This window comes from Salmo trutta, chromosome 25, assembly GCF_901001165.1.
Source record: "Salmo trutta chromosome 25, fSalTru1.1, whole genome shotgun sequence".
In the NCBI taxonomy this organism is placed as follows: domain Eukaryota; kingdom Metazoa; phylum Chordata; class Actinopteri; order Salmoniformes; family Salmonidae; genus Salmo; species Salmo trutta.
This window is the reverse complement of record NC_042981.1, coordinates 38165560-38193307: the sequence shown is the minus strand read 5'-3', so window position 1 is coordinate 38193307 and position 27748 is coordinate 38165560. Positions and strand designations below refer to the sequence as shown.

At 44.2% G+C, this 27748-nt stretch overlaps 2 protein-coding genes across 16 annotated transcripts in view; one reads left to right on the top strand and one right to left on the bottom strand.

The window, feature by feature from the left end:
- The window catches only part of asap2a (ArfGAP with SH3 domain, ankyrin repeat and PH domain 2a), a 99951-nt gene extending 81156 nt beyond the window's left edge, over positions 1-18795 (top strand). For 6 of the 10 annotated variants that reach the window (XM_029713920.1, XM_029713919.1, XM_029713915.1 and 3 more), the window contains 17 exons: positions 97-184; positions 2271-2319; positions 2663-2829; positions 3229-3362; positions 4330-4424; positions 5991-6180; positions 6762-6847; positions 7149-7264; positions 8095-8162; positions 9162-9275; positions 9412-9658; positions 10623-10775; positions 11123-11240; positions 11588-11643; positions 11848-11927; positions 12610-12729; positions 15573-18795. In XM_029713920.1, coding sequence (XP_029569780.1) covers positions 97-184; positions 2271-2319; positions 2663-2829; positions 3229-3362; positions 4330-4424; positions 5991-6180; positions 6762-6847; positions 7149-7264; positions 8095-8162; positions 9162-9275; positions 9412-9658; positions 10623-10775; positions 11123-11240; positions 11588-11643; positions 11848-11927; positions 12610-12729; positions 15573-15647 — 1956 coding nt within the window. In that variant the 3' untranslated portion in view covers positions 15648-18795. The remainder of the gene's footprint in view (positions 1-96; positions 185-2270; positions 2320-2662; positions 2830-3228; positions 3363-4329; positions 4425-5990; positions 6181-6761; positions 6848-7148; positions 7265-8094; positions 8163-9161; positions 9276-9411; positions 9659-10622; positions 10776-11122; positions 11241-11587; positions 11644-11847; positions 11928-12609; positions 12730-15572) is intronic. The other 4 variants (XM_029713918.1, XM_029713922.1, XM_029713917.1 and 1 more) reach the window with 3 other exon arrangements.
- A 742-nt stretch (positions 18796-19537) lies between these two features.
- The window catches only part of itgb1bp1 (integrin beta 1 binding protein 1), a 10517-nt gene continuing 2306 nt past the window's right edge, over positions 19538-27748 (bottom strand). For 3 of the 6 annotated variants that reach the window (XM_029713929.1, XM_029713928.1, XM_029713930.1), the window contains 6 exons: positions 25696-25816; positions 24844-24922; positions 24373-24506; positions 22603-22695; positions 22248-22397; positions 19712-20141 (listed from right to left, as the gene is read on the bottom strand). In XM_029713929.1, the coding sequence (XP_029569789.1) occupies positions 20070-20141; positions 22248-22397; positions 22603-22695; positions 24373-24506; positions 24844-24922; positions 25696-25767 (600 nt within the window). In that variant the 5' untranslated portion in view covers positions 25768-25816 and the 3' untranslated portion in view covers positions 19712-20069. The other 3 variants (XM_029713933.1, XM_029713932.1, XM_029713931.1) reach the window with 3 other exon arrangements.

Here is a 27748-nt window from a genome sequence, read left to right as displayed (position 1 = left end):
CTTTGTTCTGGTGGGAAGGGTGCATTTTCGTTTATGCTTTGCGTTCGCTGATTCTCATGCTCTTCTTTCCTGTCCTCCCCTCGCTCTCTCGTTCAGGCGAACCGACCGCCGGCCAAACTCAACCTCCTCACCTGTCAGGTGAAACATAACCCAGAAGAGAAGAAGAGCTTTGACCTCATCTCACGTAGGTTTACCCCTTCTCCTTCCCTTCTGTTCTCTTCTATTTTCTTATCCCTCTTCTGTCCTCTCTCCTGTTCTCTCCTCTCTCTATTCTCTTCCTTCTCTTCTGTCCTCTCTCTCCTGTCTTCTCTTCGCTCTCTTCTGTCCTCTCTCTCCTGTCTTCTCTTCGCTCTCTTCTGTCCTCTCTCTCCTGTCTTCTCTTCGCTCTCTTCTGTCCTCTCCTCTCTCTATTCTCTTCCTTCTCTTCTGTCCTCCTCTCTCTAGTCACCTTCGCTCTCTTCTGTCCTCTCTCTCCTGTCTTCTCTTCGCTCTCTTCTGTCCTCTCCTCTCTCTATTCTCTTCCTTCTCTTCTGTCCTCCTCTCTCTAGTCACCTTCGCTCTCTTCTGTCCTCTCTCTCCTGTCTTCTCTTCGCTCTCTTCTGTCCTCTCTCTCCTCTATTCTCTTCGCTCTCCTCTGTATTCTCTTCTCCCTCTTCTGTCCTCTGTGTCTCACAGAAGTTCCTCTACAAATGGACTTTGCTCCATTCTCAAAGCCGCAGAACAAGGAGGGATGATGTGTTGGGACTAATGATAGCTCATAGAGTAGAGATATCTACTGCAGACGAACTAGGGAGGAGAGGAGACTCACAGAAAAAGGAAAAGTGGTTGATATGGTGTATGTCTCGATTTATAAGAGAACATCTGAGTTTTTCCGTGGAATGAGGGCAGCAGGAAAGGAGTTGGGAATAGTTGAATCGCTGTAAGATTCATATTCAGGGAAGACTCAGTACTTTGTCTCCACACCGGCTTCTCCGAATCAGCAGCCTGTTTAGAATTTCATCCACGTTCATGTGTTCCCTGTGTCCTCACATAATCTCATGTAACCAAGGGAGATGGAGCTTTTTCCTCCATTCACCCTCTTCTTTCTTTGTTCACCCTCTTTCTTCCGTCAGGTTTTTGGGGATGTGTGTTGAGTTTAGCTGAGCGGTGAAGTTCATAAACACTGGACCAGAAATAAGTGCTCACGTCAGGCCGTCACCCTGCTGTCAAAGGACAATATTACTGCTGCAGGATATGAAAGGGCTTATTCTGGTGGAAACAAGGAGAGATGCTGCTCTGCTTTGAGAGAGAGAGAGACTGAACAAGAGTGAGAGACTGTCAGGGTCAGAACTCCCAGCTGTAAGGGGATCTGAAATGTATATCAGTCAGATCTGGAGGAGGATATAGTGCAATAGGACTTTCACAAGGTTTTTACTTTGTTGTACAGTACAATAGGATGTTTGGTAAACGTTTACCTCTGTCTTGCATAGATTCCACATACAGTCAAATCTCTACCGTTGTCGCCTCATCCATTGAACTGTTGGGATGCTGTTACACTTATGTGGGACTTTTACTTTATGTACTGTAGTTGAGTCAGTGTCTTACTGTATGCACTGTAGTTGAGTCAGTGTCTTACTGTATACTGTAGTTGAGTCATGAACGTGTTTTACTGTAGTTGAGTCATGAACATGTCTTACTGTATGCACTGTAGTTGAGTCATGAACGTGTTTTACTGTAGTTGACAGTCATGAACATATCTTACTGTATGTACTGTAGTTGATTCAGTCTTACTGTATGTACTGTAGTTGATTCAGTCTTACTGTATGTACTGTAGTTGAGTCAGTGTCTTACTGTATGTACTGTAGTTGAGTCAGTGTCTTACTGTAGGTGACAGTCATGAACCCGTCTCACTGTAGTTGACAGTCATGTTCTGTAGTTGACAGTCATGAACGTGGCCTTTTTTGTTCCTTATCCATCTCTGGTTCTCACACAGGCTTGTCAGCCGGGGGCTTTGATGGGCTCTTAAGGGAATTGCTCTCAGCTCTTACATGTTGTGGTCTTTGATAAATGTCTTGTTCCACTATGTCTCTGACCCACCCACCCCTCTCACCCCTCTCTTTTAGATGTCTTGTTCCACTATGTCTCTGACCCACCCACCCCTATCACCCCTCTCTTTTAGATGTCTTGTTCCACTATGTCTCTGACCCACCCACCCCGATCACCCCTCTCTTTTAGATGTCTTGTTCCACTATGTCTCTGACCCACCCACCCCTATCACCCCTCTCTTTTAGATGACAGAACTTATCACTTTCAGGCCGAGGACGACCCAGAATGTCAGATGTAAGTATGTGTTCCTTCCGTGTGTGTGTGTGTGTGTGTGTGTGTGTGTGTGTGTGTGTGTATGTGTGTACAGGTCAGTTGAGAGTGTGTCCTGTTGATCCCCCATACGTCTTTCCACACACAACCCACACGTTTCCATCACGTTTGGGTTGTGTGTGGGGGGGGGAAAGGGGGGTGTGTGTGTGTGTCCTGTTTCTCCCCATACCTCTTCTCACAGTTAACACATCAATTTTTCCACCCTCTAGTCTAACCCAATGTTGACCGTGCCCTCACCCCATCCTCACACACGTACGTGCGCGCACACACACGCTAACTTCCCCTCCCCCTGTGTGTGTGTATTCAGATGGATCTCTGTGCTGCAGAACAGCAAGGAGGAAGCGCTGAATAATGCTTTTAAGGGGGACCAGCACGTTGGAGAGAACAACATAGTCCAGGAACTGACCAAGGCCATCCTGGGAGAGGTCAAGAGGATGACCGGCAACGACATCTGCTGCGACTGCGGCGCTCCCAGTGAGTGACCGGGCCTAACATACATGTTAATACATACACACAATACCACCTATGTATAATTCATCATACAGCCTTTATGAATGCACAAAGTGTATGAAGGAGCCATGAACTGTTTTTTTCTTTATTGTGCTAGACGTCACTTTTTAATGAATTGTACGGGTTATTCACAGATACGGTTACCAAAGTGTAATGAATAACTCCATGTGGTCACTTTACACCGACATTGTAGGGAATGAGGAATGCAGTCGTTAACCTGTATCAGAAATAGCTCTTCCCCTCTAAGCACATGCAGGTAGTTCCTACTAAGGACACTGTTACCTACTTACTTGTTACATCTCTCTCTCTCTCTCTCTCTCTCTCTCGCTTCTCGCTCGCTCTCTCGCTCTCCATTCTTCACAGACCCTACCTGGCTCTCCACTAACCTGGGCATCCTGACCTGTATTGAGTGTTCTGGGATCCACAGGGAGCTGGGAGTCCATTACTCCAGGATCCAATCCCTCACACTGGATGTCCTCAGCACCTCTGAACTCTTGGTAAGAAGCAATTTTGTGCTAGAACGCTCAGCACACATCAGCTAGTTTCACATTATGGCGATAAGGTGCTGTGGCGCTGGGAGGTTAGGCACAGTCATGTTGGAAAGTAAACAGGTGGCACATCCGCTTAGGTTAGTTAGCAAAACCTTGGAAAACACTGGCTCTCCCAGTGCGCTGCCATTCTTGCTGTTATAATGGGAGAATCTCAGTAGCATGTCCTCTCACCTCCTTTTCAAAACCCATTGGATGAGAAAGTCAGAAGTCCCTTCTGGAAATCGAATTGAGATTCTCCCAATGTGAAAACACTTTCACAGTGCAGCTGATGATTTACTGCTGGTGGGAGAGTACCAAGTATACCAACGCCCTTGTCCTAATTCTACTGAACTCTCCATCCTCTGCTGCGCTCCATTGGGATAGATGTATTACAGAAGCTTGGAGCTGCTTCCACTTTGCATATTTCACATTTCATCTGGCTTTCTAATATCAGTTTGGTGCAATTTATTGGCCGTAAATCATTTGGGGCTGAAATGTTTTTGTCGCTAATTCGAGATGATTGCCCTTGTTAAGACTCCAGGGGTGTAATCATTAGCCGAACAGTTGCAAAAAAAAACGTTCAGTTTTCCAACTAAAACGAGAGTTTCTGTTGGACAAATTCAGGTAGGTCCCTCCCCGCTTCGTTCCGCTTGTTTCCGTTTCGGAAACGTTTTGCAACAGAATCGGTGGAATGAATTACGCCCCAGTCTTTCACATTATTTGGCCACAAGGAGATGGGTGGAACGCGTGCAGTGCACACACACACACCATTGATTTTAAGCGTTTGCTGAAGTAGCAGAGCAGAATAAATGGAGTATGAGATGAATGTGTACAGTATAAACTGGACTGTAGCACCCTCAGATAAGAGGCTCATTTGCACTTTTATGGACTGTCACTCTGGTAAGCTCTTACATGTTTGTGTGTTACCATGAAGCTGGCCAAGAACGTGGGGAATGCAGGCTTTAACGACATCATGGAGGCGTGTCTATCTGCGGAAGATGTGGTCAAACCCAACCCTGCCAGTGACATGTAAGTTTTCTCTCTCTCTCTCCCTCACACTCTCTCTTTCTCTCTCCCTCACACTCTCACACTCTCTCTTTCTCACACTCTCACACTCTCACACACACTAGTTATCTCGCTTTTTCCTCTGGCTCTTTCCCAACATGCAAACACTCTATCCTCTCCTTCTTTCATCAGTCTCTATCCCTTTCTCTACATTCTCAGGGTCCCATTAAAGTAGACCCCCCCCCCCCCCCCGAAAGTGACTGTAAGGAGGTGACCTAAATGGCACCCTATTCCCTAATATAGTGGCCTACTTTTGACCAGGACCCCTAAGGCTCTGGTCAAAATTAGGACAGTATGTAGGGAATATGGTACCATTCGGGATGCAGCCTTAGAGCGGTTGGGCCCGTGACCTTGCAGTTACCTATTGGCAACATGTCACCACAGAGACACTCGTACCCATTCATTATGGATGGAGCAATCAGGAAGGCATCACTAACTGAAAGCATTTTTATTCAATAAGCTTAAGAGAATTCTATGCGTTCTGTTGTTGTTGGCACACGACTCGGTGTATGTACAACCCAAGTAAAATTGAGCACACACATGAGAAACCTAATACATCCCTCTAGATGAATTGAACGTTTTAGTTTGAGCTCTAAGCTCATTTACGGCTGTAAGTATCAGATGCATGTATTTACACACTTAGACTGCGTTGACACAGGCAGCCCAATTCTGATATTTCTTTCCAGTTATTGGCAAAAGAGCTGATCTGAATGGTTAGAATTGGGCTGCCTGTGTAAACGCAGCCTTAAAGGGATCATTCAGAAATGCATTTTGGGGTCGAATTACCCTCACCTTGAGTTGTCTGAAGGCCCATGGTTACAGAATCTACAATAATCCAGTATTTACTTCAGGCTACAGCCAGGTGTTAGCATATTAGCATCGTCAGAATTCATGACTGTTAACAGCCGAACCGATGTTAGCAAAGCTGCACTGCAACTTCCTCAAACACTTCAAACTAGGTTTGGTAGCGTCGATACTCGTGAATAACCTGTCCATGCTTTTCTTCCATGTGAGAATGTTATTTCTGCAATAAAATGTAAACGTATGAATGCTTTGATAGTTCCATCAAGCCACTGGTGAGAAAGATGCGGCTGTGAGACCACAACAGAAACGGATGCGGCTGTGAGACCACAACAGAAACGGATGCGGCTGTGAGACCACAACAGAAACGGATGCGGCTGTGAGACCACAACAGAAACGGATGCGGCTGTGAGACTATATAAGGAATTGGTTCCAGTTTTTAGTGACAAAATTCCAGCAACTATTTCAGCTTTTTGCACGTTAAAAAATTCCCTGCAAACTCCACCAACTATCGAACTTAGTTTGAAGTGTTTTCGGCTTGCAGTGCAGCTTTGCTAGCATCGGTTTGGCTGCTTACTGTCATTCATTTGGAATTCTGTAGCCAGAAATAAATAATGTATTATTGTGGATTCTGGACCTTCAGACAACAACTAAAGGTAATTCGACCCAAATATACATTCTGGCTGAACTATCCCTTTTATGTGTATGGCCTTTCTCCTTCTGGTGCAGGCAAGCCCGTAAGGACTTCATCACAGCCAAGTACACAGAGAAGCGTTTCGCCAGGAGGAAGTGTCCAGACGGGGCGTCTAAGCTGCACACCCTGTGTGACGCGGTCAAAGCCCGGGACATTTTCTCTCTGATCCAGGTGTACGCGGAGGGAGTTGACCTGATGGAGCCCATCCCCCTGGCCAACGGACATGTGAGTCTACATGTCCCACACCAATACCCCCTGTCACACGAGCGTGCTGACCCCAGCCATACCATGCTGGTACAGATATTTTATCCACATCGTCCTTTCCGGGCCATCACTGTACAGCTCGGATTGGCTTGGCTCTGCTTGGCTCAGTAGTGTGAATTAACCCCAACTCTCAATTGACTTCATTTTAGCTTGGGGTGAGGTGGTTTTACGTTGGGAACACGACTGTGCAACAACATTTGATCTGTCCAGGTGCTCTCAACTGCCACAGCTGTAGTGGAATTCAAATGGCAGTATTTTTGGTTAATTCTCTTTGCTGGGCTGTGAAAAGCAACTGCTCCTGGGAGTGTAAATGCTTTGTGTAATAGATCAATCATCACTAAAAACACCTGGCTCACATTCAGGGCTGTTACTGTTTTTACTGCCTATAGCCAAGCAGACTACCAAAAGGGAGCATATGTGCAGATTTTGATCAAAGTCCAGGTGTTTCTCGGTGTCAGCCACTCCATTTTGGCTCTGATATGTCTTTGTGTCCCTGAGGTCTCACCACGGCCATTTTGGATCTTCTGTGTGTGTGGTTGCAGGAACAAGGAGAGACGGCCCTTCACCTAGCGGTCAGACTAGTGGACAGGACCTCGCTCCATATCGTCGACTTCCTCACTCAAAACAGGCAAGGGAATAAAAGTAAACGTCAATGAGCTTTTTGTAGGAACACTACCCGTCATAAATATCATGAGAACGACTCAACAGATGTCAAGAACGGTCATAACAGCTTATGACGACTGACTTAACACGGCCATCACACAAACTACTCGGTTATTGTTTTTTAACACAGTCCCACAGAATGCAAATGAATTTGTTCAGAACAAGTGCTGAAATAATGCTGATGAGTGACTGTCGTCTTGTGTTTCTGGTTATCCTTCCAACTCTCACTGACTGCCTTCCCCTGTCTGTCTGTTCTACCCCCACAGTGTGAACCTGGACAAGCAGACAGCCAAAGGCAGCACGGCCCTCCACTACTGCTGCCTGACTGACAACATGGAGTGTTTGAAACTGCTGCTGCGGGGCAAGGCATCCATAGACATTGGTAAGAGAACATTACATCTCTCTTCTACTGGGAAGGACTGGTTTGGAAACAGCATGGATACAAAATGCTAGTGTAGACTTTGTATTGTTGTCGAGTGTAGTGCAAGAAACTGATTCATGTCGACCCAATAACATGATTTATGTTTTAATTCATAGCTATAGAAATGATAACTAATAGACGGCCAAACAGAATTATTAAGACACACACACACATAGAAGCACATGAACGTGCCTTGTTTTGGTCAGGCAGAGTTCCCAGAGGCCCTTGGTTTGCCAAGAGACCCTACATTCTCACAACAGCTCAAACGCTCTGCTTCAGTCTGACTCCATACAAACCGGCCCATGATAAGAACGAGATGAAGAGAGACACAGACTATTTAGTGTGGGAGTCCTGCTAATGATCTCTCTCCCGCAACAGAGTTGACAAAGGAACAGGGGGCCATGGTCTGTGGACCAGCATGTGTCGTCATGTGCTGAGGAATCGCCTTGTTTCACACACTATCTAGTTTACAGAGATGCGGAGGTGTTGTTACAAACGCGGCTGTTGACAAACATGTCTTGACAAACATGGCCTACTGCCAAAGCAGTAGGCGCCCTGGCAGCCTAGAGGTATGCTAGCGTTGTGTTGACAGGCTGTTGAGTTGGGTGTAGATATCTTCCTAATTCATGCTGTCGTAGCCTAGAGGTGATAATTGTGTCTCGGGTTACTTGTCAGCGCTCATCTATGAGGTGTTGATCTCGAGTGGTGGAGGACACAGGGTATAATTTAGTAAATGGATGCATACGAAGTAAATGGATGATAAATGAATGGATGAAGATGTCTTCCTGTAGCTAATGAGTCTGGGGAGACGCCGCTGGACATCGCTAAGAGACTGAAGCACCTGCAGTGTGAGGAGCTGGTGAGTGGCGTGTGTGTGTGTGTGTGAGAAAGATGAGTGGAATCTGTGTGGGTAGGATGACTGACAGTGTGAGGGGTGAACAGGTGGTCAGGTGACAGAGGAATGGATGAGACTGAGGCAGGAATCCCTTTAACCATAAAGTGGTATATTTACTGAGTAGTCTGTGCTGCATAACGAAGGAAACAGAATAACGTGTAGCCAATCAAATCCATCATCAAAGATCTAATCATAACAATCATTCATTGTTAACATCATTTAGGGAATTCAACAATCCAGTTCATTAATAAGTCAATAGGAATCATCGGTGAGTAATTTAGGCTCGTAACTATTTATCATAAATCATGAAAGAATAATACAAACAGTGATCGGTTATTCAATCTATAATCGCCATAAGTTGGATATCAGAGTCGATCAGTTCAACAAACAATGACTTTCTTATTTCACCCTTTCAAGTGTCTTCATGTGTACATGTAATTTCATTACATTTTAACCATACCAATTGCATAGTTGGCCTATTATGATCCGTAGGGCTGGGATCAGTGGCCATTCACATTACACAAAATGTTTGAAACGTGCGCTCCAAGCCGCACTCCGCGATAATAACTACAAACAACAACTGATGGCCCGCTCTCCCGATCGCAACAGATAGTTCAGATGAAAGTTCAGATGAAAGGTAACAGAGTTGGTGGACTTACATGGATTCATGGACGCACAGAACTTCTGGATTAGACAGAGTGATGGGAAAGCAGCTCAATCAGGCAATGGCGATTTCCTCCTTTTATGGAGTGGAGATCTGTCGGACATTTCCACCTGACCTAATTAAAGCGCCCCTGGCCCAGCTGAGTAAGTGGCAATGAGTTAAAGGATTATTCCACCAACTCCATGGGCTTTTTCGTGTGTGTGTGTGTGTGTGTGTGTGCGCGCATCTTTAGCAAGATAGAGTGACTCCTCATCGCCAAGCTTTATTTGAGCCATTAATCAGTGTGTGTGTGTGTGTAGCTGAACACGGCGTTGGCGGGGAAGTTCAACGTCCACGTGCACGTAGAGTACGAGTGGCGTCTGCACCATGAAGACATGGACGAGAGTGACGAGGACCTGGATGAGAAGGTGAGGGTGAGGACTCACTTCAGATTATATATACACACACCATGAACTCACCATACATACATGCATGCATACATACATACATACATAACACAAACACACCCTGATGACCTTTCTATAACCTTTTGACCCTGTCCTCCCTCAGCCCAGCCCCCACCGGCGAGAGGAACGCCCGGTCAGCTGCTACACCCCTGGCTCCAACTCCCACCGCCAGCCCAGCCCTGCTTCCCTGGCACGGGACGCTTCCAGCCTGGCCAAGGACAAGCAGCGTGGTGGGTACATGCCCAACCTGGTCAACAACGAGACCTACGGCACCATCCTCAACGCCAGCCCCCCCGCACCCGGGGGGCCCACCCCCACCTCTGCACCCCCTCTGCCCCCACGAAACATAGGTGCTTTGTCTTTCTTTTTTATGTGATAGCAATGTGGGCGCTGCATGTATAGAGAGCCACATTCGTTTGGTGAAACGTTCCAAATTCTATGAACAAGTTTAGTCTGTTCAGGGAATCAGTGTGAATGCTATTTGAGCACTGATTTTTTGGGGGGTTTCAGAATGTTCAAAACATGCTCCTGATTTGAAGTTATCATGATCCATATCAAATGACCCCGGCATCAAGCCCTTTTCAACCCAGATTCACCTCTCGTCGTCCTCGTAATTTTTTGAGATTATATTTCTAATACATGCCCAATGGGTTCAATCCAAATAGAGGGAAATCTCAATTTGGCCACGTATCTGTCATAGTGTAGATGGCCTTCTCTAATTAGTGCATGGCCCCATGGTGACTTGTGTGGCGCTCTGACCTATTTGACAGTTACATTGGCGGCGGCAGAGTGAGCTAGTGAGTTACTTTTCCGAAAGGTTCTCAGTCTGTGCTCCATAGTCCATGATGAGAGGCAGACTGAAAATAACCCAACATATCACTGGAAAGAAATTTGAACTCAATTGAAAATAGACCGAAAACATTCAATTCCTGAATTGAATTTGCATCTGACTGCTCACATTCCACCGTGCTGAACAATTTGATTCAATTCAACTCACTTCGAAGCGCATGTTGTCTTTACTTACTTGCGCCCATTGCCCCACAAAGAGCATTGGCCATCTGCAGCTCCTCTCCAGCAAACTTGACTTTGGGCAGTCTTATCTATTTAATTCCAGGAGTAGCCAATCTTTCTGTGTTCTGCTTTGGTGTCAAGTCTCAATCAATCAATCAATCAAAGGTATTTTATAAAGCCCTTTTTAACAGCAGCCGTTATCAAAAAGTGCTTTACAGATACTCAACCTAAAACCCCAAAGAGCAAGAAATGCATGTCTCCAGGTGCCAAAGCATATCTTCTCTCCCACTCCTCTCTCCTCAGTCCAGTTGTCAGGTCTGGGTGGGATGGTCCAGTCATCAGGGTCCTCTGGGTGGAAGCCTGGCTCTATAGACCTGGGGGTCCGACAGAGATCCTCCTCAGACCCCCCCAATATCCACCCCCCCGTACCCCCCATGAGGGTCACCTCAACCACTGGTAGGCACCTCACCTCCAGGCCTTGTTGTCTGAACACATCATAACCACAATCATTATCGTAATCAAATAATCCTGGTAAATGATTGTACATAGCGTTATTGTCGATAGGTCATGTTACAGTATATATAAGGCACATGCAGTATGTTTACAACATGATGTAGAAAAACACCCAGTTTAGATGAAGAAGAGAAAGAGATGGGTAACTTGCATAGAGATTGAAAGAGGACTCATCTTTGTATCTGTGCCATTATGATGTCTGTGACAGCCTCAATGGCGCTGTCTATGCCATCTCCATTTTGTCTATCTAGAGCCCTCTTTCAACGTCTTATCTCTCTCTGTCCCCCCAGGTCTTGCTCCTCCCCCCGTGGCCAAGACAGTGAGTATGATGGAGGCGATGAACCAACAGTCTAAACCAGGGACCGGACAGGGCCACAACAGAGCCCCAACACCGAAGTCTCCTTCTGGGTGAGTGCGCGCACACACACACACACACACTGGACATACACAAACATGTTGGGGACACACACCCCTGCCTAAGGCAGCATGTTTTACTTTGATGAACACAAAGCAAGTTTGCCTTTGGAAAATGGCGTGTAGGGTTTCTGGTTTACCACTTCATTAACTTCCAAGCTGAGCTCTCCTAAAAGACAAACAGCTTAACAGTATTCATCCACATGGCTCTACTCAAGCTCCCACAGGTCTGAGTTGTGTGACTGTTAAAGGGAAATGCACTGTGGGGTAAATGTGTGCGTGTTGATTTGAAACACATCCTAAACAGCAGTTGACTACAATGTTATGCGTGTGGTTTTTAGCAACGACAAAAGCTTCAGCAAAGGACCGACTCGAACTGGGTCCATCGAAAGACCAGGTGGGTATAAAAAATAAGCTTGATTTACTCTGTGTCTGTAAATAATCTGTAAAAGCATGATAAGTAGCATAGTCGGATAACATACCGGCCTATACGTAACATTTTTATCTGTGGGTCGGCTGCAGACAATCTGGTTGTGTGATTTTTGTCTGTGTGGAACGGTTTGTGTTTTCACAACGACGTCATCGAATCCTCTTCCTCCAGCTAAAGAAGTGCCGGGATATCCCCAGAACTCAATAGGTCAATCGCTGCCTCCCGCCCCCATGCCTAGGAAGACCTATCCGGTGAGTTCCCCCGACCTTACCGTTGACCTTATATGATCGTTTGCCCTGTTGTTGATTTGTGATTGGACAGTCATGGACAATAGAGACACTTATTGGACATCACCATCTGATCTCGTCGTTGTGTTTCAGTTGGTCTTATTGTCCCGTGCACTCTGAGTATCACTGGCTCTAACAGCGGTTTCTCCTTCCTGTACCCCTTGGAACATGTAATGCTAAGTGGGAGGGAAACCTTCAAGTGTGTACTTGTTCTTGACAGATGGGGAAACCTCATCTCTCTGTCCCTAGCTCAGTGCTAGCAATCTGTGTCATACGGGCTCACCGTGTAAACCACTGACAGATCAGGGATAGCCTGTGGTGAAAACATGCGATGCACAACTCCCCCTATGCAACCCTCCAGTGGTCAATGTGGAAGTGGGCGTCAAGCATTCCAAAGGAGTGACAGACAGTTAGATACTTCAGTTAAACGACAGCGTCTGTCTGCAGAACGGTCAAGTACACCTGCCTGTCTGCATAGAAATAGAATGACTAGAACGAGGGGGAAAAGCCCCTGAGACCATGGCAATTTGACAGTGCACTCGTCATGGGTGCACTCAATATGGCCACCGTGACGGAAGGTTGACTTGAATGGGAATGTTGGTTCTAGTAATTATATTGCTATGCCCGTCTGGCCGTCTCTCTTCAGAAGCAGAGGCCCAAGCGGGTGAAGGCCATCTACAACTGTATGGCGGACAATGCAGACGAGCTGACCTTCTCTGAGGGGGAGGTGATCGTGGTGGACGGGGAGGAGGACCAGGAGTGGTGGGTGAGTAGCAACTCTAGATCAGGCTACTATTTTGTGTGTTGGATGTGTGAAAAGTGGGGTGTGTGTGTGTGTGTTGGTCTTCATTCACGCGCAGTGAGAGCAGTCCGGCCCAGTTCTAGTCCAAATCTGGCCTATTCCAGAGAGAGTCCACTGAGCATGTGCCAGAAATATTGGTGGCCCCAGTAGCACAAAGCAATGACCTCATTCTAGCCATCCTTCTTTCTCTCCCTCCCTTCCTCTCTCTCCCGCCCCCGCCTGCCTTCCTTCCTCTGCGGAGTCCGTTGTCTGAATACAGACCAGCTGCAACTTGTTTTTCCAAAAGCCACCTCTGTAAACATGACCGTATTTAGTCACTTATTCTCCATGGGACTTTGTTATAGATGCCTTTCCAAATGCCTTCCGCTCTCTCTTTCTGACTTCAGTGTGCATTTTGTTTATGTCCGCGCCTGAATTGACAACAACTGAAGCAGAAATTAAAAGGTGTTAGAAGTCAAATGTGTTTGTCTTCTGCTGATGACTCTTAAGGGGAAAGTAATCCAAAAGTAACTGTACAAATAATCAGATTACGTTACTGAGTTTGTGTAATCCAAAAATTGTTACTGATTACAATTTTGGACAGATGTTTACTAGTAACTGTAACAGTAGTTTACTAGTAACTGTAACGGATTACATTAGAAAGTAACCTACCCAACCCTGCCATAAGCTAAGGTGCCTTCGGAAAGTATTCAGACCCCTTGACTTTTTCCACATTTTGTTAGGTAACAGCCTTATTGTAAAATGTATTATTGTTTTTTTTTCTCATCAATCTACACGCATTACCCCATAATGATGAAGCAAAAATAGGTTTTTGGAAATTTTTGCTAATTTCTTAAAAATAAACTGAAATATCACATTGACATAAGTACATTTACTCAGTACTTTGTTGAAGGACCTTTGGCAGTGATTACAGCCTTGATTCTTCTTGGGTATGACGCTACAAGCCTTGCACCCCTGTATTTGGGGAGTTTTGATCGGGTTCAAGTCTGGGCTCTGTCTAGGCCACTCAAGGACATTCAGAGACTTGTCCCGAAGCCACTCTTGCGTTATCTTGTGTGCTTAAGGGTCGTTGTCCTGCTGGAAGGTAAACCTTCGCCCCCCCCCCCAGCCTGCGCTCTGGAGCAGGTTTTCATCAAGGATCTCTCCTGTACTTTGCTCCATTCTGACTAGTCTCCCGGTCCTTGCCACTGAAAAACTTCCCCAAAGCATAATGCTGCCACCACCATGCTTCACCGTAGGGATGGTGCCAGGTTTCCTCCAGACATGACCCTTGGCAACTTACAGACCTATATCTATCCTACCCTGCCTTTCTAAAGTCTTCGAAAGCCAAGTTAACAAACGGATAACCTACCATTTAGAATCCCACCGTACCTTCTCCGCTATGCAATCTGGTTTCCGAGCTGGTCATGGGTGCATCTCAGCCACGCTCAAGGTCCTAAACGATATCATAACCACCATTTGATAAAAGACAATACTGTGCAGCCGTCTTCATCGACCTGGCCAAGGCTTTCGACTCACCGCATTCTTATCGGCAGACTCAACAGCCTTGGTTTCTCAAATGACTGCCTTGCCTGGTTCACCAACTACTTCTCAGACAGAGTTCAGTGTGTCAAATCGGAGGGCCTGTTGTCCGGACCTCTGGCAGTCTCTATGGTGGTGCCACAGGGTTCAATTCTCGGGCCGGCTCTTTTCTCTATATACATCAATGATGTCGCTCTTGCTGCTGGTGATTCTCTGATCCACCTCTACGCAGACAACGCCATTCTGTATACATCTGGCCCTTCTTTGGACACTGTGCTAACAAACCTCCAGACGAGCTTCAATGCCATACAACTCTCCTTCCGTGGCCTCCAACTGCTAGTAAAACTAAATGCATGCTCTTCAACCGATTGCTGCCCGCACCCTCCCGCCTGACTAGCATCACTACTCTGGACGGTTCAGACCTAGAATACGTGGACAACTACAAATACCTAGGTGTCTGGTTAGACTGTAAACTCTCCTTCCAGACTCACATTAAGCATGTTGTTACACGTGGTCTGCCACTGCGAGGGCGATCAGCTGTCCGTCCTGTCTCCCTGTAGCGCTGTCTTAGGCGTCTCACAGTACGAACATTGCAATTTATTGCCCTGGCCACTTCTGCAGTCCTCATGCCTCCTCGTAGCATGCCTAAGGCACGTTCACGCAGATGAGCAGGGACCCTGGGCATCTTTCTTTTGGTGTTTTTCAGAGTCTGTAGAAAGGCCTCTTTAGTGTCCTAAGTTTTCATAACTGTGACCTTAATTGCCTACCGTCTGTAAGCTGTTAGTGTCTTAACGACCGTTCCACAGGTGCATGTTCATGAATTGTTTATGGTTCATTGAAGCATGGGAAACAGTGTTTAAACCCTTTACAATGAAGATCTGTGAAGCTATTTGGATTTTTACGAATTATCTTTGAAAGACAGGGTCCTGAAAAAGGGACGTTTCTTTTTTTGCTGTTTAGAAACATCTCAAGGATGATCAATGGAAACAGGATGCACCTGAGCTCAATTTCGAGTCTCATAGCAAAAGGTCTGAATACTTATGTAAATAATTGGTATAAATTTGTAATAAATTTGCCAACATTTCTACAAAACTATTTTCACTTTGTCATTATAGGGTATTTAATTTGTTTTTATTTAATCTATTTTATAATAAGGCTGTAACGTAACAATGTGGAAAAAGTCAAGGGGTCTGAATACTTTCCGAAGGCACTATATGCAAAAAGTGTGTGTGTTTTGTCCCAATTATCATTGTGTTATGTTGTGCCTCTCTTCTGTTCTCTCCCAGCTGGGCCACATCGAAGGAGAACCTATGAGGAGGGGGGCTTTCCCCGTCACATTCGTACACTTCATCATGGACTGAAGGTCAAAGGTCACCAGAGGTCAACACAGGACCTGGAATGGAAACCATGGAAATGCCCTCCACCTCCCCACATTTGTGGGGCGAAATTATCTTTGTCATCATCAAAGCTTGTGCCTGCACCGACACTAAAGAAGAGTGAAGTGTCGCTGCCCAATGCTTTGGCTATAGTCTGTTGCCATGACAACAGATACATCCCTTTACTCCAGGAATGTCATGTGACGTCATATCACTCTTTTAGGCCAAGCCTGCAAAGGCTCGTGGGGAAACTGTGTTTAGACTTCTGACACCATCTGACATAAAAAAAAAACGATGATTGTAGTAGATAACCTCTTGCAATAAAATGCACTTTCTGCTTATTTATCCTGGTCGCGACATTTAGAGGATTATTGACAAAATGAAGTTTCTGTTAATAAGTATTTCACTCTGTTGTTTTGGGAATTGTACAGAAAGTTCTTCAAGGACAGCTGACAGTAACGTGTATCTTTAGTATTTCTTTCACTTATCGTTAATGTGAATATAGTCGATATGCTTACATTCCGTCTCCTTGCATGGTTAAAGGGTGAAACATTTTTAAACGCTTAACTGCTTAATAGGCAAAGACATGTAAACTTTACAGGACTCACAATGTGGGAAGCAAACTCAGTGGTGTAGTGGTGCCTGGAGAAGTGGGTATACTATAATTTGGCAACAAAAAAAATCCCAAAGGCCTGCCTGGCGAAGGAAAGGCGCCTTTGTGGAAAAACTCTGACGACAAAAATGATAAATTCCATGTTGGTCTTTAACAGTCAGGCCAACCCAAGCTGTACTGTGCAAGTGGGCTAATAGTAGGCCTATTATTGAAATGCAGAAATGCGGCCGTCAACTGAGTCAGAAAATTCAGTCAAACAAATTCTCTCCAAGTCACACTTTTTAATAGAACATCCAATTTTGTTGTTTTTCTAAGTCCACAACAATGCCACACCAGAAGACCACTTTTGCGGTGTGGTAAAAATCAAATGTCTTTTTTCTGTAGTAATTATCCTTTAATTCAACTGTGCAGACACCTAGCACTCTTTGGTTAGCAGTGTTTCTGTAATGCACATGAGATGGAGTTTTCAAAACAAATGGCCACTGGATTGATGTTTTTGTTTTTTTGGGAAAGCCTTTCCATCTAGGCTACAAGAAGACGATTAGGCCTATGATTAGCTTTGCTATATTTTTCCTGTTCCTTAATTATAAAACGTCCAGGTTTCAAACTTCATGTTATGGGGCATGTCTTACATTTTTAAAAGTAGCCTATAGTTAAAATCCTACCATATAAACATGGAGGTAATTATTTTATAAAGACAGCTCATATTCACGCTCCTTTTCTATTGGTTTTTAAATCCGCTTTCTTTCATTGTTAATCAGACAAAGGCATTATCGTAGTCATATTAGCAACCCGTAATAATTGTTGCATCTTTAGATCTCCCCTCTTTCAAAATGTCTCTGTCCATGAAACCGCTCGCATGTGCAGTGTACATTTTAGAACTGTGTTTCCCTGCAAATTGCATTTTGGAACATTTGCGTGTAACCCTACCGCCATGTGCACATTACTGCGCTTAAAATGTGAAGAAATAATAGTTAATCCACGTTTTAAGCTAAACATTCTGATCCATCAGCCTTATTAATTGATACGGCGTACACCTCCACCACACTAGCCTACTTTGATATACATCGTGGGATTAAGAAGTTGAGTATATGCAATGCCCACAAAGTGGGTGTAAGGCTGCGTATACCCTCCACTACACCACTAGGCAAACTTAATTCAAAATGGTGCTAACCCAGTAATATGCTAGGAGTCCTCCCGTATGGGTGATCCACTGTCCCCATTTCTAGACAGCCCTTAGTAACAACAGGGGGTTGCCGGGGGTATATTTAGGCCTGTATTTAACTGGGGGAACCCAGGCTCACTATCCTACTGTGTGCGCTGACCTGCATGCGTGCCTGCCCATATCAGCTTAAAACAATAGAAGTTACTTACAGCACATCATCTCCATTTAGATGGCCTACAGTGTGGTACCAGATTTACTGCATTAACCCATCTGACACTTTTACTCTGTTTATAAAATGCCTCGTTGTTGCACTTCTTACCCTTTTGCTATAATATCAATATCATCAGTGAAATGGATGTTGTGAACTATCTTTAGCTGCATAGATCACACTTTAGTTGTGAACCACCATCTTTCTGTGGCTCTGGTCAAAAGTAGTGCACTATATAGGGAATATGATGCCATTTGGGACATGGACAGTGAGAGAGAGATCTGCAGAGGGGTTTATGCACCTCATGGGGCAAGGGTGATGGCTCCTGTCCCGTGGCTCTTTTTATCTGTAGTGGACAGGAGGCTATCAAATGGCACACACAGAGGTACATGTGGACACACATGCACATAGTTGTCATTGTACTAAAAATAACTTGTCCTTTGAGGTGGCATTGTAAGGGGGATGGCAATACCAAATGACACACTTGAAAGGACAATGCAACTACTTTTATGCACACTTACACACACACCTACCATAGTATTCAATCTGATTCATAGTGCTCAGCCTATAATTCTACCATAGTTCACAACTTGATTACTAGCTGGGACCAGCATTAGTTACAGACCACCCTTGTTTTATATATCCTAGGTCCCATACCGAAGAGTATGTTTTAAACTTTAATATTCTTACAAAGCATTTGACGTAATGTCTGATTTTGGTTGCAGAGCAACTCTTATCTATCTATACATGTTTGATGTTTAAATGGGACATACATCTCAATTGTGAATGAACTACGATAGACGACGACAAGGGGCGTCGCATGTATCTGCCACACTGTTCCTCCCCATATTAACTCACTGGAAATAGGATGGTTCATCTGTAAATGTACATAGATTGTTTTGTTTATATTTAAATGTATAAAAGTAAGAGTTCATGACCTTGGCAGTAAGTGTCTTTTAATGCACTGTGGTGACGTGCTGTTTTCCAGCTGGTGTTCAGTGTGTAGTCTAGTAGTGTACACACAAACCAAGGCTGTGCAGCTATTCCATTCACACTCATTGACTCTGGATCACAGCATTGACTCTAACCTATTGTGCAAAATAAATGGGGAAATTGAAACTGGAATAATAAAATGGAATAATTCCCAGTGTTTTCTTCTCTTGCATTTATCATAAGTGTATTGTTGCTTCTCAAAGCGGTTTAACGGTGCGTAAATGCTGTGTAGTACGGTGATGTAAGACTACTAGATTTGTAACTTCCTGGGCAGTACACTACATATAATAGTAATGCAACAAGAGCTCCCTCTGGTGGAGAACGGTCAAACCCACTACAGCCCAATCCTATGTATGCGCTATGGCCATGGTTTCTAACTTGTGTTCTGGTGCCATACCACTACAACCAAGGTTTACATCCACACTGAACTCGAGTCTACGGCCGAGATTCAATACGGTCACCGGTTATAGGCATTTCTGTTTTGAAGGCTGTGTTCTCGCGTCGCGGCGAACCCGTTCACTTTTAAAGCTGCATATTGCCTTTTAAAGACGCAATGCCTGTAACCGGCAATCAGATTAAATCCCGATCTATGGAGAGTAAACTAGCTCTGTAATGTTGGGGCCGGTATGTGTATACAGTGTCTCCTTTTGATCTAACACCGAATGACAGGGTAATTTGGTCACTGAAGGTAATTTCTTCAGACACAGATACACAGCCAGGCTGGATGCTTCATCAACCTGGAGGATGTAGGACTCCTATCCCACAGAGTTTGGGAGGAAGCAGGCATCCCATAAGTCAGTCTGAGAATGACGGGAATACTGGACAGCCTAGCCACCGGAACTGACCTGTTTTAAAGGACAAAACTGCAGGGGATCAAAGAAAAAAAGACTGCTTGATTCATTCAAATTCCTTTCCTTTATTGTACCATTTTAACTGATCCAATCCCATCTGGACCAAGAAGTAAGGGGAGGGGGATAAGAGAGGCACAAACACATGTATTGATACCATCCCTTTGGTTTGTATAGGGGAGAGAAGGAGTAAGAGAGGGATAGAGGGTCCATGGTGGAAATATTGACTGACGTACCACGGTTACCACTTTCCCCCTTTTTATAAAGGAAGTCAGTTGAGTCTCTGGATGCAATATTATCTGAGACCTAGATAGCAAACAGCCACTTCCTTCCCAAGTACAGACATGAGGCCTCTGTACTTTCTAATGTATTTACATTAAATAAGATTAAGTTAGATTTAAAAACAAAAATGGCCGTACTCATGATGGTCACCTGACGGGTGGATGGTGTGTGTGAGAGGTGTTGCAAAGCATGCTGGGTAAGTTGTGACCCTGCTGTAAACTATGGTTTCCAGGCTCCCGATTGGTCATGGTGCTGTGGCCACGTGAGGATAGTCCCCGTCCCTCAGGGCGACCACCTTTCAGGACTTCTCTGATGTCAGCACACAGTCGAAAGAGGCAGACAGCACCTTGCAGATGGCCTGGGCTTGTTCCTGCACAGAGATGGGGAGAGACGAAAGGAAAATGACTTGTTATGAAACACACAGTGTGGGGAGGGATGGTAAATAAAAGCTTATTCCAAATTAAATAAACACCACTACCTCTGTTTTAAACCAGTTTTTTCAAATCACATTCATCTCTACTCTGCCTGTCTGGCTATCTTGTGCAATCATTAGCACGGGAAGTGGTTTGGGGGTGGGGGTGCTGCAATTTTTCTCCACAAAATATAATTTTTGGGCCCGGGCTGAAGACGTCTATATCGGTCTGCTAATATAGGACTACTTTTGTGCTTTTTTTTTTTTTTTTTACTAAATGTATTTGTATTTGAGGGTTTACCAGCATTTCTAACTTGAGTCAGATAATTATCTGTACAAAACAGTTCATCTGATAATACTTGTGGAATATAAAATACTTGCTTGATATATGTTTCCAGTTTCTTGAAATACTTTGCAAGTGGAACTTATTTCTGTGTGAAAACTGAAATGGTCTATTCATTCCTTTTACATTTTAGTAGATTCTCTTATCCAGAGGAACTTACACTAGTGATTGCACACATTTTCATACTGGTCCCCCATGGGAATCGAACCCACAACCCTAGCGTTGCAAGCGCATTGCTCTACCAACTGAGCCACATCATCACAAACCACTTGATGTCTCAATGTACTCAATTACTGTATTGTACATTGTTTTTCTTCATGGTGCTGGAAAGTCTAGTTACAAACCTAGATGACCAACCTATGTACAATACAGTAATGTACATTAAGTGGTTTGTAAGGATGGTAAATTAATACTGCATAAAAAGTGGTTGTTTTCCATGTTATTTAATCAAGAAAAATATTGAATTTGATGTGGATGTTTTGTGTCTCTGCCCATAACTTTGCACCTTTTGATGTAGATATTTGAGGACAGGATTTTGTTCTTTCTGGATTCCATTAGAATGACAATCACAGAGAAAGGGACAGGGCAACAACTCTTACAATTCCAACTATTTAATCCTGCAAGATACTGTTCCTAACTATATTTTTTGCCAAAGCGGAGATGATGCAAAATACTGTCTTTGTCCGTACTACAGATGTGTATATAGAGGTCCACTAACTCTAGTAAAGGCCCAGTGCACTACTTTTGTGAAAAAAAAGTTTGTTCACATTTATTCTTGTTCCATTTTTTTTTTTTTCAATTCTGATTTTGTAGGGGGTGCTACAGCACCCTCAGCACCCCTACTTCCCACAGCTATGGCGCCGATGAGCTCAGGACAGACACAGCTATATTTGCATCCCATATTTCAGGTGTCTCGACTTTTCTTTTTACCCCCAAAAAACAAAACACATCAATTAATTGAAGCTACAACAGTGTTGGCCTAATGACAATGGTCATTACACCTTTTGGTGTTTTGTAACAGATGTCTCTCTCCCTTCATCAAATGGTGGGTGCACAGTGTACTGTTTGGATGTGGGAATGATTTTGGAGTGGACAAACGTGGGCCGGTAGCCTGCTTTTTGAAGTGATTTGTTTGACGATCAAATGAAAATATCATGACTCGTTGTGTTCATGCCACGTTAAAAGATAACACATGTTTAACGTTTAAATACATTGTCTTTACTTCCTAGCAGTACAAAATTGCAATTTTAAACAAATAGGAGAATGGATCAGTTAGAGACCCACCCAAAGTTTGACTTTTGTCGCATTTAGGGGTGCTCATGCCCTATATAATTCACAAACTGTTTCAGTCATTTGGCAGATGAGTTTATCCAGTGTGACTGAAGCTGACCGTGGGGCCATTGTGAAAGAGACTTGTCTGTCTGAGCCATTGAGGCCTGCTTCCTCAGTCTGCTGCTATTCTTATGAATGGATGAGGGGTCAAGACAGGAAAGCTGTCGCACACACGATAAACAATTATCTTGCATTGCCTTGAGTTTACCACAAACTGTGGTATGATAACAAGCTAGAGAGCACCCGTTGGTGTGGAACCCCAGAATATTGCTGTGAGATTTATTCATATGAGACAGTGCTAGTCAGTTGTGTAGTGGGGGGGGTAAACGCTGATCGCTGTTCGTGGTGAATGAAGTAATGCTCCCTATACTTTCAACACACACACTTACCGCGCTGCTACACTGGTACACCCAGATGCTGCAGTCCTGCTGCTTGGCATCGGTGGTCTTGAGAGCCAGCAGGTTCTTCCCAGCCCCCAGGCCGTCATCATAACAGAGCATTCTCATGATCAGATAGAGAGGGTGGCGGTGCAGAACGTCCTATACAGGAACCACAACAATAATACACATTACATACATCATTATAACAGCAGACAGACAAGACAATCGTGTAGAGCGGGAAACAGTGCAGAACGTCCAGCTTAGGAGACGTTGCAACAACATGTTCCAACTAGAAAGGTCAAGGTTCAGTAGAAACTTTTGTGACGCTAGAGCATTTATGAATCATGAAAATGGAATCACTCACACATTGATCCATGGAGGCCACTTTGACTCCATACTTGGACACTCCCAGTACCATCTCCTCATCTCCAGGCACAAACGGCAGCTTTCCATCTTGCTATGGAAGGAACACGACAGATACTCTTTCTACATATAGAGTGACTTGTCAAAGAGGAAACAGAGGCTGCCTCTGCCTCGCACCACTCCAACATTAATCTACATCACCGTAATCAATCGCCATCATCAAATTGAGTGATTTATACAGTAATGAATTGGTCTCCACTGCACTGCATTGAACCTGTATGTATAGTACTGCATTCTGATTAGAGGTCGACCGATTATGATTTTTCAACGCCGATACTGATGCCGATTATTGGAGGGCCAAAAAAGGCCGATACCGATTAATTTGCCTATTTTATATATATATATATATTTGTAATAATGACAATTACAACAATACTGAATGAACACTTATTTTAACTTAATATAATACATCAATAAAATCAATTTAGTCTCAAATAAATAATGAAACATGTTTAAATAATGCAAAAACAAAGTGTTGGAGAAGAAAGTAAAAATGCAGTATGTGCCATGTAAGAAAGCTAACGTTTAAGTTCCTTGCTCAGAACATGAGAACATATGAAAGCTGGTGGTTCCTTTTAACATGAGTCTTCAATATTCCCAGGTAAGAAGTTTTAGGTTGTAGTTATTATAGGACTATTTCTCTCTATACCACTTGTATTTCATATACCTTTGACTATTGGATGTTCTAATAGGTACTTTAGTATTGCCAGCCTAATCTCGGGAGTTGATAGGCTTGAAGTCATAAACAGCGCAATGCTTCAAGTGCAGTGAAGAGCTGCTGGCAAATGCAGGAAAGTGCTGTTTGAATGAATGCTTACGAGCCTGCTGCTGCCTACCACCGCTCAGTCAGACTGCTCTATCAAATCATAGACTTAATTATAATATAATAACACAGAAATACGAGCCTTAGGTCATTAATATGGTCAAATCCGGAAACTATCATTTAGAAAACAAAACGTAACCGTTCCGTATTTTATCTAACGTGTGGCATCCTTAAGACTAAATATTGCTGTTACATTGCACAACCTTCAATGTTATGTCATAATTATGTACAATTCTGGCAAATAATTACGGTCTTTGTTAGGAAGAAATGGCCTTCACACAGTTCAACGAGCCAGGCAGCCCAAACTGCTGCATATACCCTGACTCTGCTTGCACAGAACGCAAGAGAAGTGACACATTTTCCCTAGTTAAAATAAATTCATGTTAGCAGGCAATATTAACTAAATATGCAGGTTTAAAAATATATACTTGTGTATTGATTTTAAGAAAGGCATTGATGTTAATGGTTAGGTACACATTGGTGCAACGACAGTGCTTTTTTGGCGAATGCGCTTGTTAAATCATCACCCGTTTGGCGAAGTAGGCTGTTATTCAATGATAAATTAACAGGCACCGCATCGATTATATGCAACGCAGGACAAGCTAGATAAACTAGTAATATCATCAACCATGTGTAGTTAACTAGTGATTATGTTAAGATTGATTGTTTTTTATAAGATAAGTTTAATGCTAGCTAGCACCTTACCTTGGCTCCTTGCTGCACTCGCATAACAGGTAGTCAGCCTGCCACGCAGTCTCCTCGTGGAATGCAATGTAATCGGCCATAATCGGTGTCCAAAAATGATTACCGATTGTTATGAGAACCTGTAATTCTGATGGGCCCATACTTTACATCCCAGATTTCAAGGTGTTTCCAGGTTTTTATTACCTGGGCTGCATCTATGTAGTTGATGAGTTCCAGAGACTCCTGCAGGGTCTTACTCATCTCAAACGGCAGCTTCTCTATGGCTCCGACATACTTCACCCTGAACTCAGCACACGTCTCTGACGCAGCACTGTTACCTAAAGTTCACAGTTCAATCATCCGTCGGCATTACCACTGGGTCACGAAGGTGTTCATTAGGCATCAAACGGAAGAAAATGAAGTGAAACAGGGAGGGACTACCAACAAGACACACATTTTAGTCATCCATTGCAAAACATCTTGAAATATTTTGTTGCATGCCCTACAATGCACAAGAGCCAGATCTGAAAGGACTTGACAAGTACAGGAAATATTGTTGGAACCTTTCCGGCACCTTCATCGGACTGTCAGTGAATAGGAAGGAAAGGAGATGAGGAAACTAGCCAAGGTCATTTCAGAGAATTGAGATGTGGCCATGGTTGTAGGTTTTCTTACCTGAGCTCTTGGTCGAGTCTGTGTCGAGGCTAGCTACAGTACTGGACCTGGAGAGACCTCCCAAACTGGAGTCTACCGACTAAAGAGAGGAGAGAGAAAAGCACACCATCTCACCATATTGTCTTGAGAAATGTTACATGATCGGCTGAAATATTGACCAAATCGCAGAGGTCATGGTTTCTGCTGCAATATTTGTGTATGTGTAATATTTGTGCAGACGTCAATTCAGTCGTCCTTGACAGAGACCTTAATAAACTGAGTCATGTACCCATCAGCAATGTAATCAGAGAGGACAGCTGTGCAGTAAGTGAATCGGTGGTAATAAAGAGTCATTTCTCCATCCGATCAATTCCGCCCCTTCGGCTCAACCATCTTAGCATTTGTTTGTCATTCACCACATGGGAAGGCATCTGGTATGAGACATGATTACTTTGTCCAGACAGAGCTCTCTTTTAACATGAATGAAAGCCACTGTCCGATGTGAGGGATCTTCTAATGAGGTTATAATCAGTCTAACCCGTCTGCCTCCAGTATTTTATGACTGCGGCTGCTTTTGTATTCTAAGACTGTACCCTGTTGCCTCCATGGTAAATTATTTACCAAGGACAACTAGCATCTCCAGCACCAACACCCCCCCCCCCAGAGACTATGTAGACAGGTGAACGCAACACAAGGGAAGCGCAAAGGAAGCTCCCTATTGGAGGACTAGGTGGAGCTTCCACCATACTGATTACATCTACCCTCTTCAGATCAACTAGAGGGCATCAAGGGACTAGGGAAGATCCACATTTTCTGGGTTTGGAATGTAGACCACGACAGTGTAGTCTGTAAATGTAATGTATAATGGCCCACCTTGCTCTTGGTACTGATCTCACTGCTTTGGGAGCTGCTGCTGCTGTGACGCTTTTTGACCTTCCGGAACATTCTTCACCATGACGCCAACACTCCACCAGCCCCCAGCAGACACCACTGTCTGGTGAAGACAAGGAGATTTTGTTGTGATGGTCCCAGCACTACACAGGACAATCCATGTGAATTGGCTTGTGGTCTACAGAGACTAGAGAATGAGATTAACTCATCCACCAGTTGTGAAGGTGGTGGTGAGACATGTATTACAAAGTTATTACAAAGAATAGTAATATTTACTTCCGAAATAAAAAAGTATAATTTTGAAATATCGTTTTGAAATGGAATTCCATACATAAATATTGTGTGCCATTATGAGACTAACTGCTGCCACACAGTGAATGCATAATATTCAAGTCCTGCATACTCCCACCGTCACAACACAAGAGCTTTCTCCAACTTATTAAGAATCAACAGGCTGACACGCGCGCGTCCCTGCAAATGGTGTCCGGAGTCGGCTGGCACTCAATGAAAGTCCATTGTCCCGAACTTTGTCAATGAACGCCCCGTGTAACGGAAACCCGTTGCTATGATAAACAATTTACCCCACCCACACCCTTATCGACGTATCCGCACACGCTCAAAAAAAAGGTTGAAATGATCGTGTATTTTGACATAAAACGCCAAACGGGAGCACTACGCACAAACACACAGGGCATACCTCGGTTTGAAACTTGTTCTAGGCCAGTTTGGGGCTGTTTTGGGGTGTTGTTCATCAAAGGAGCAGGGCTGTGGCTCTTTCTGTGTAGGCGAGAGCGCGACTCGCATAGACACTTCACTTCCTCTGCAGTTCCACCCAACACCACATTAAAGGGGACGCAACTTAGTTATATTTCTATCAATATTGTCAACTTTGTTACTTTGTAACAAATAACGCGGCTGCTCCACCCACAGTGCAATATTGTAACAAAGTGTGAACATGAATTGATACTTTTGTTTCAGCTGCCGCAAACACGAGTCTACGGTGTGATGTTGCTTTTTTAAACCCGTGATTGAATTGAGCGCTAAAAACTAAAAGTTCTAAACCAATGTATAATTCAGTACCTATCAATCTAAATATGAAAAGGTTTTCTAAGATGAGCAAATCATTTCATTATGTCGGAACTAAAAAATATGGCTTGAGTGTTCTTCGGTCTTATTTTGACGACATGTGTGCGCCAGACGGAAGTTCACACAAACATACGTCTGGAGGGAACTCTCAATGGAGAACATCATCATTATCCAGGTCCTGTTTTTTATATATATAAATACTGTACTACTGCTATGAATGTACCACTGGAATACGTTACTTCTGCCGCATGGCTGTAAAACGTAAAGCAGATATATCGGAAACCCACGGAGAAGTGTTGTCCCGAAAATCACCCCCCTGACAGAACCCCCCCTTCTAATATCCTTAATTTTGTGGCTAGAGTCGAACAACTATGGCTGAATTATTATCCTTATACTTTCAAAAATCGTAGTCGAATAAGACATGGGAGAGATTACGAATTTTGGCAAAGAGATTTATTTATAGACTAATACAAATCAGTAGCGGATTTTGGTACTGGCGACATTGGCAGCCGCCCAGGGCGGCACTGGGCGGCCCCGGGTGGCACTGGGCGGCACCGGGTGGCACTGGGCGGCACCGGGCGGCACTGGGCGGCCCCGGGTGGCACTGGGCGGCCCCGGGTGCGGGCGCTGAAGGGGGGGTTCATCATATTATGTAACCAATAGTCAGTAAGCACGGTGATATTTTGTCCTTTACACATTGGCAGATGGGTTAAAACATTTCTCTCTCTCGTCCACATACGGCACGCACATCCAAGAAAAAAATGGAGTGTGAGGCTCGTTTCTGTAACACGGTCCATGACATGGTGAACAGGGAAGCCCGCTGTCTCATATGGTTGTTACGTCCATATTCCATATATGGATCAATATGTCTGGGAGATTAGCTTGGGAGACACCAGTTAAAACCGCTCTCAATGAGGAAGCTTGGTCCCAGGCTCGAGCATTCCCTGTC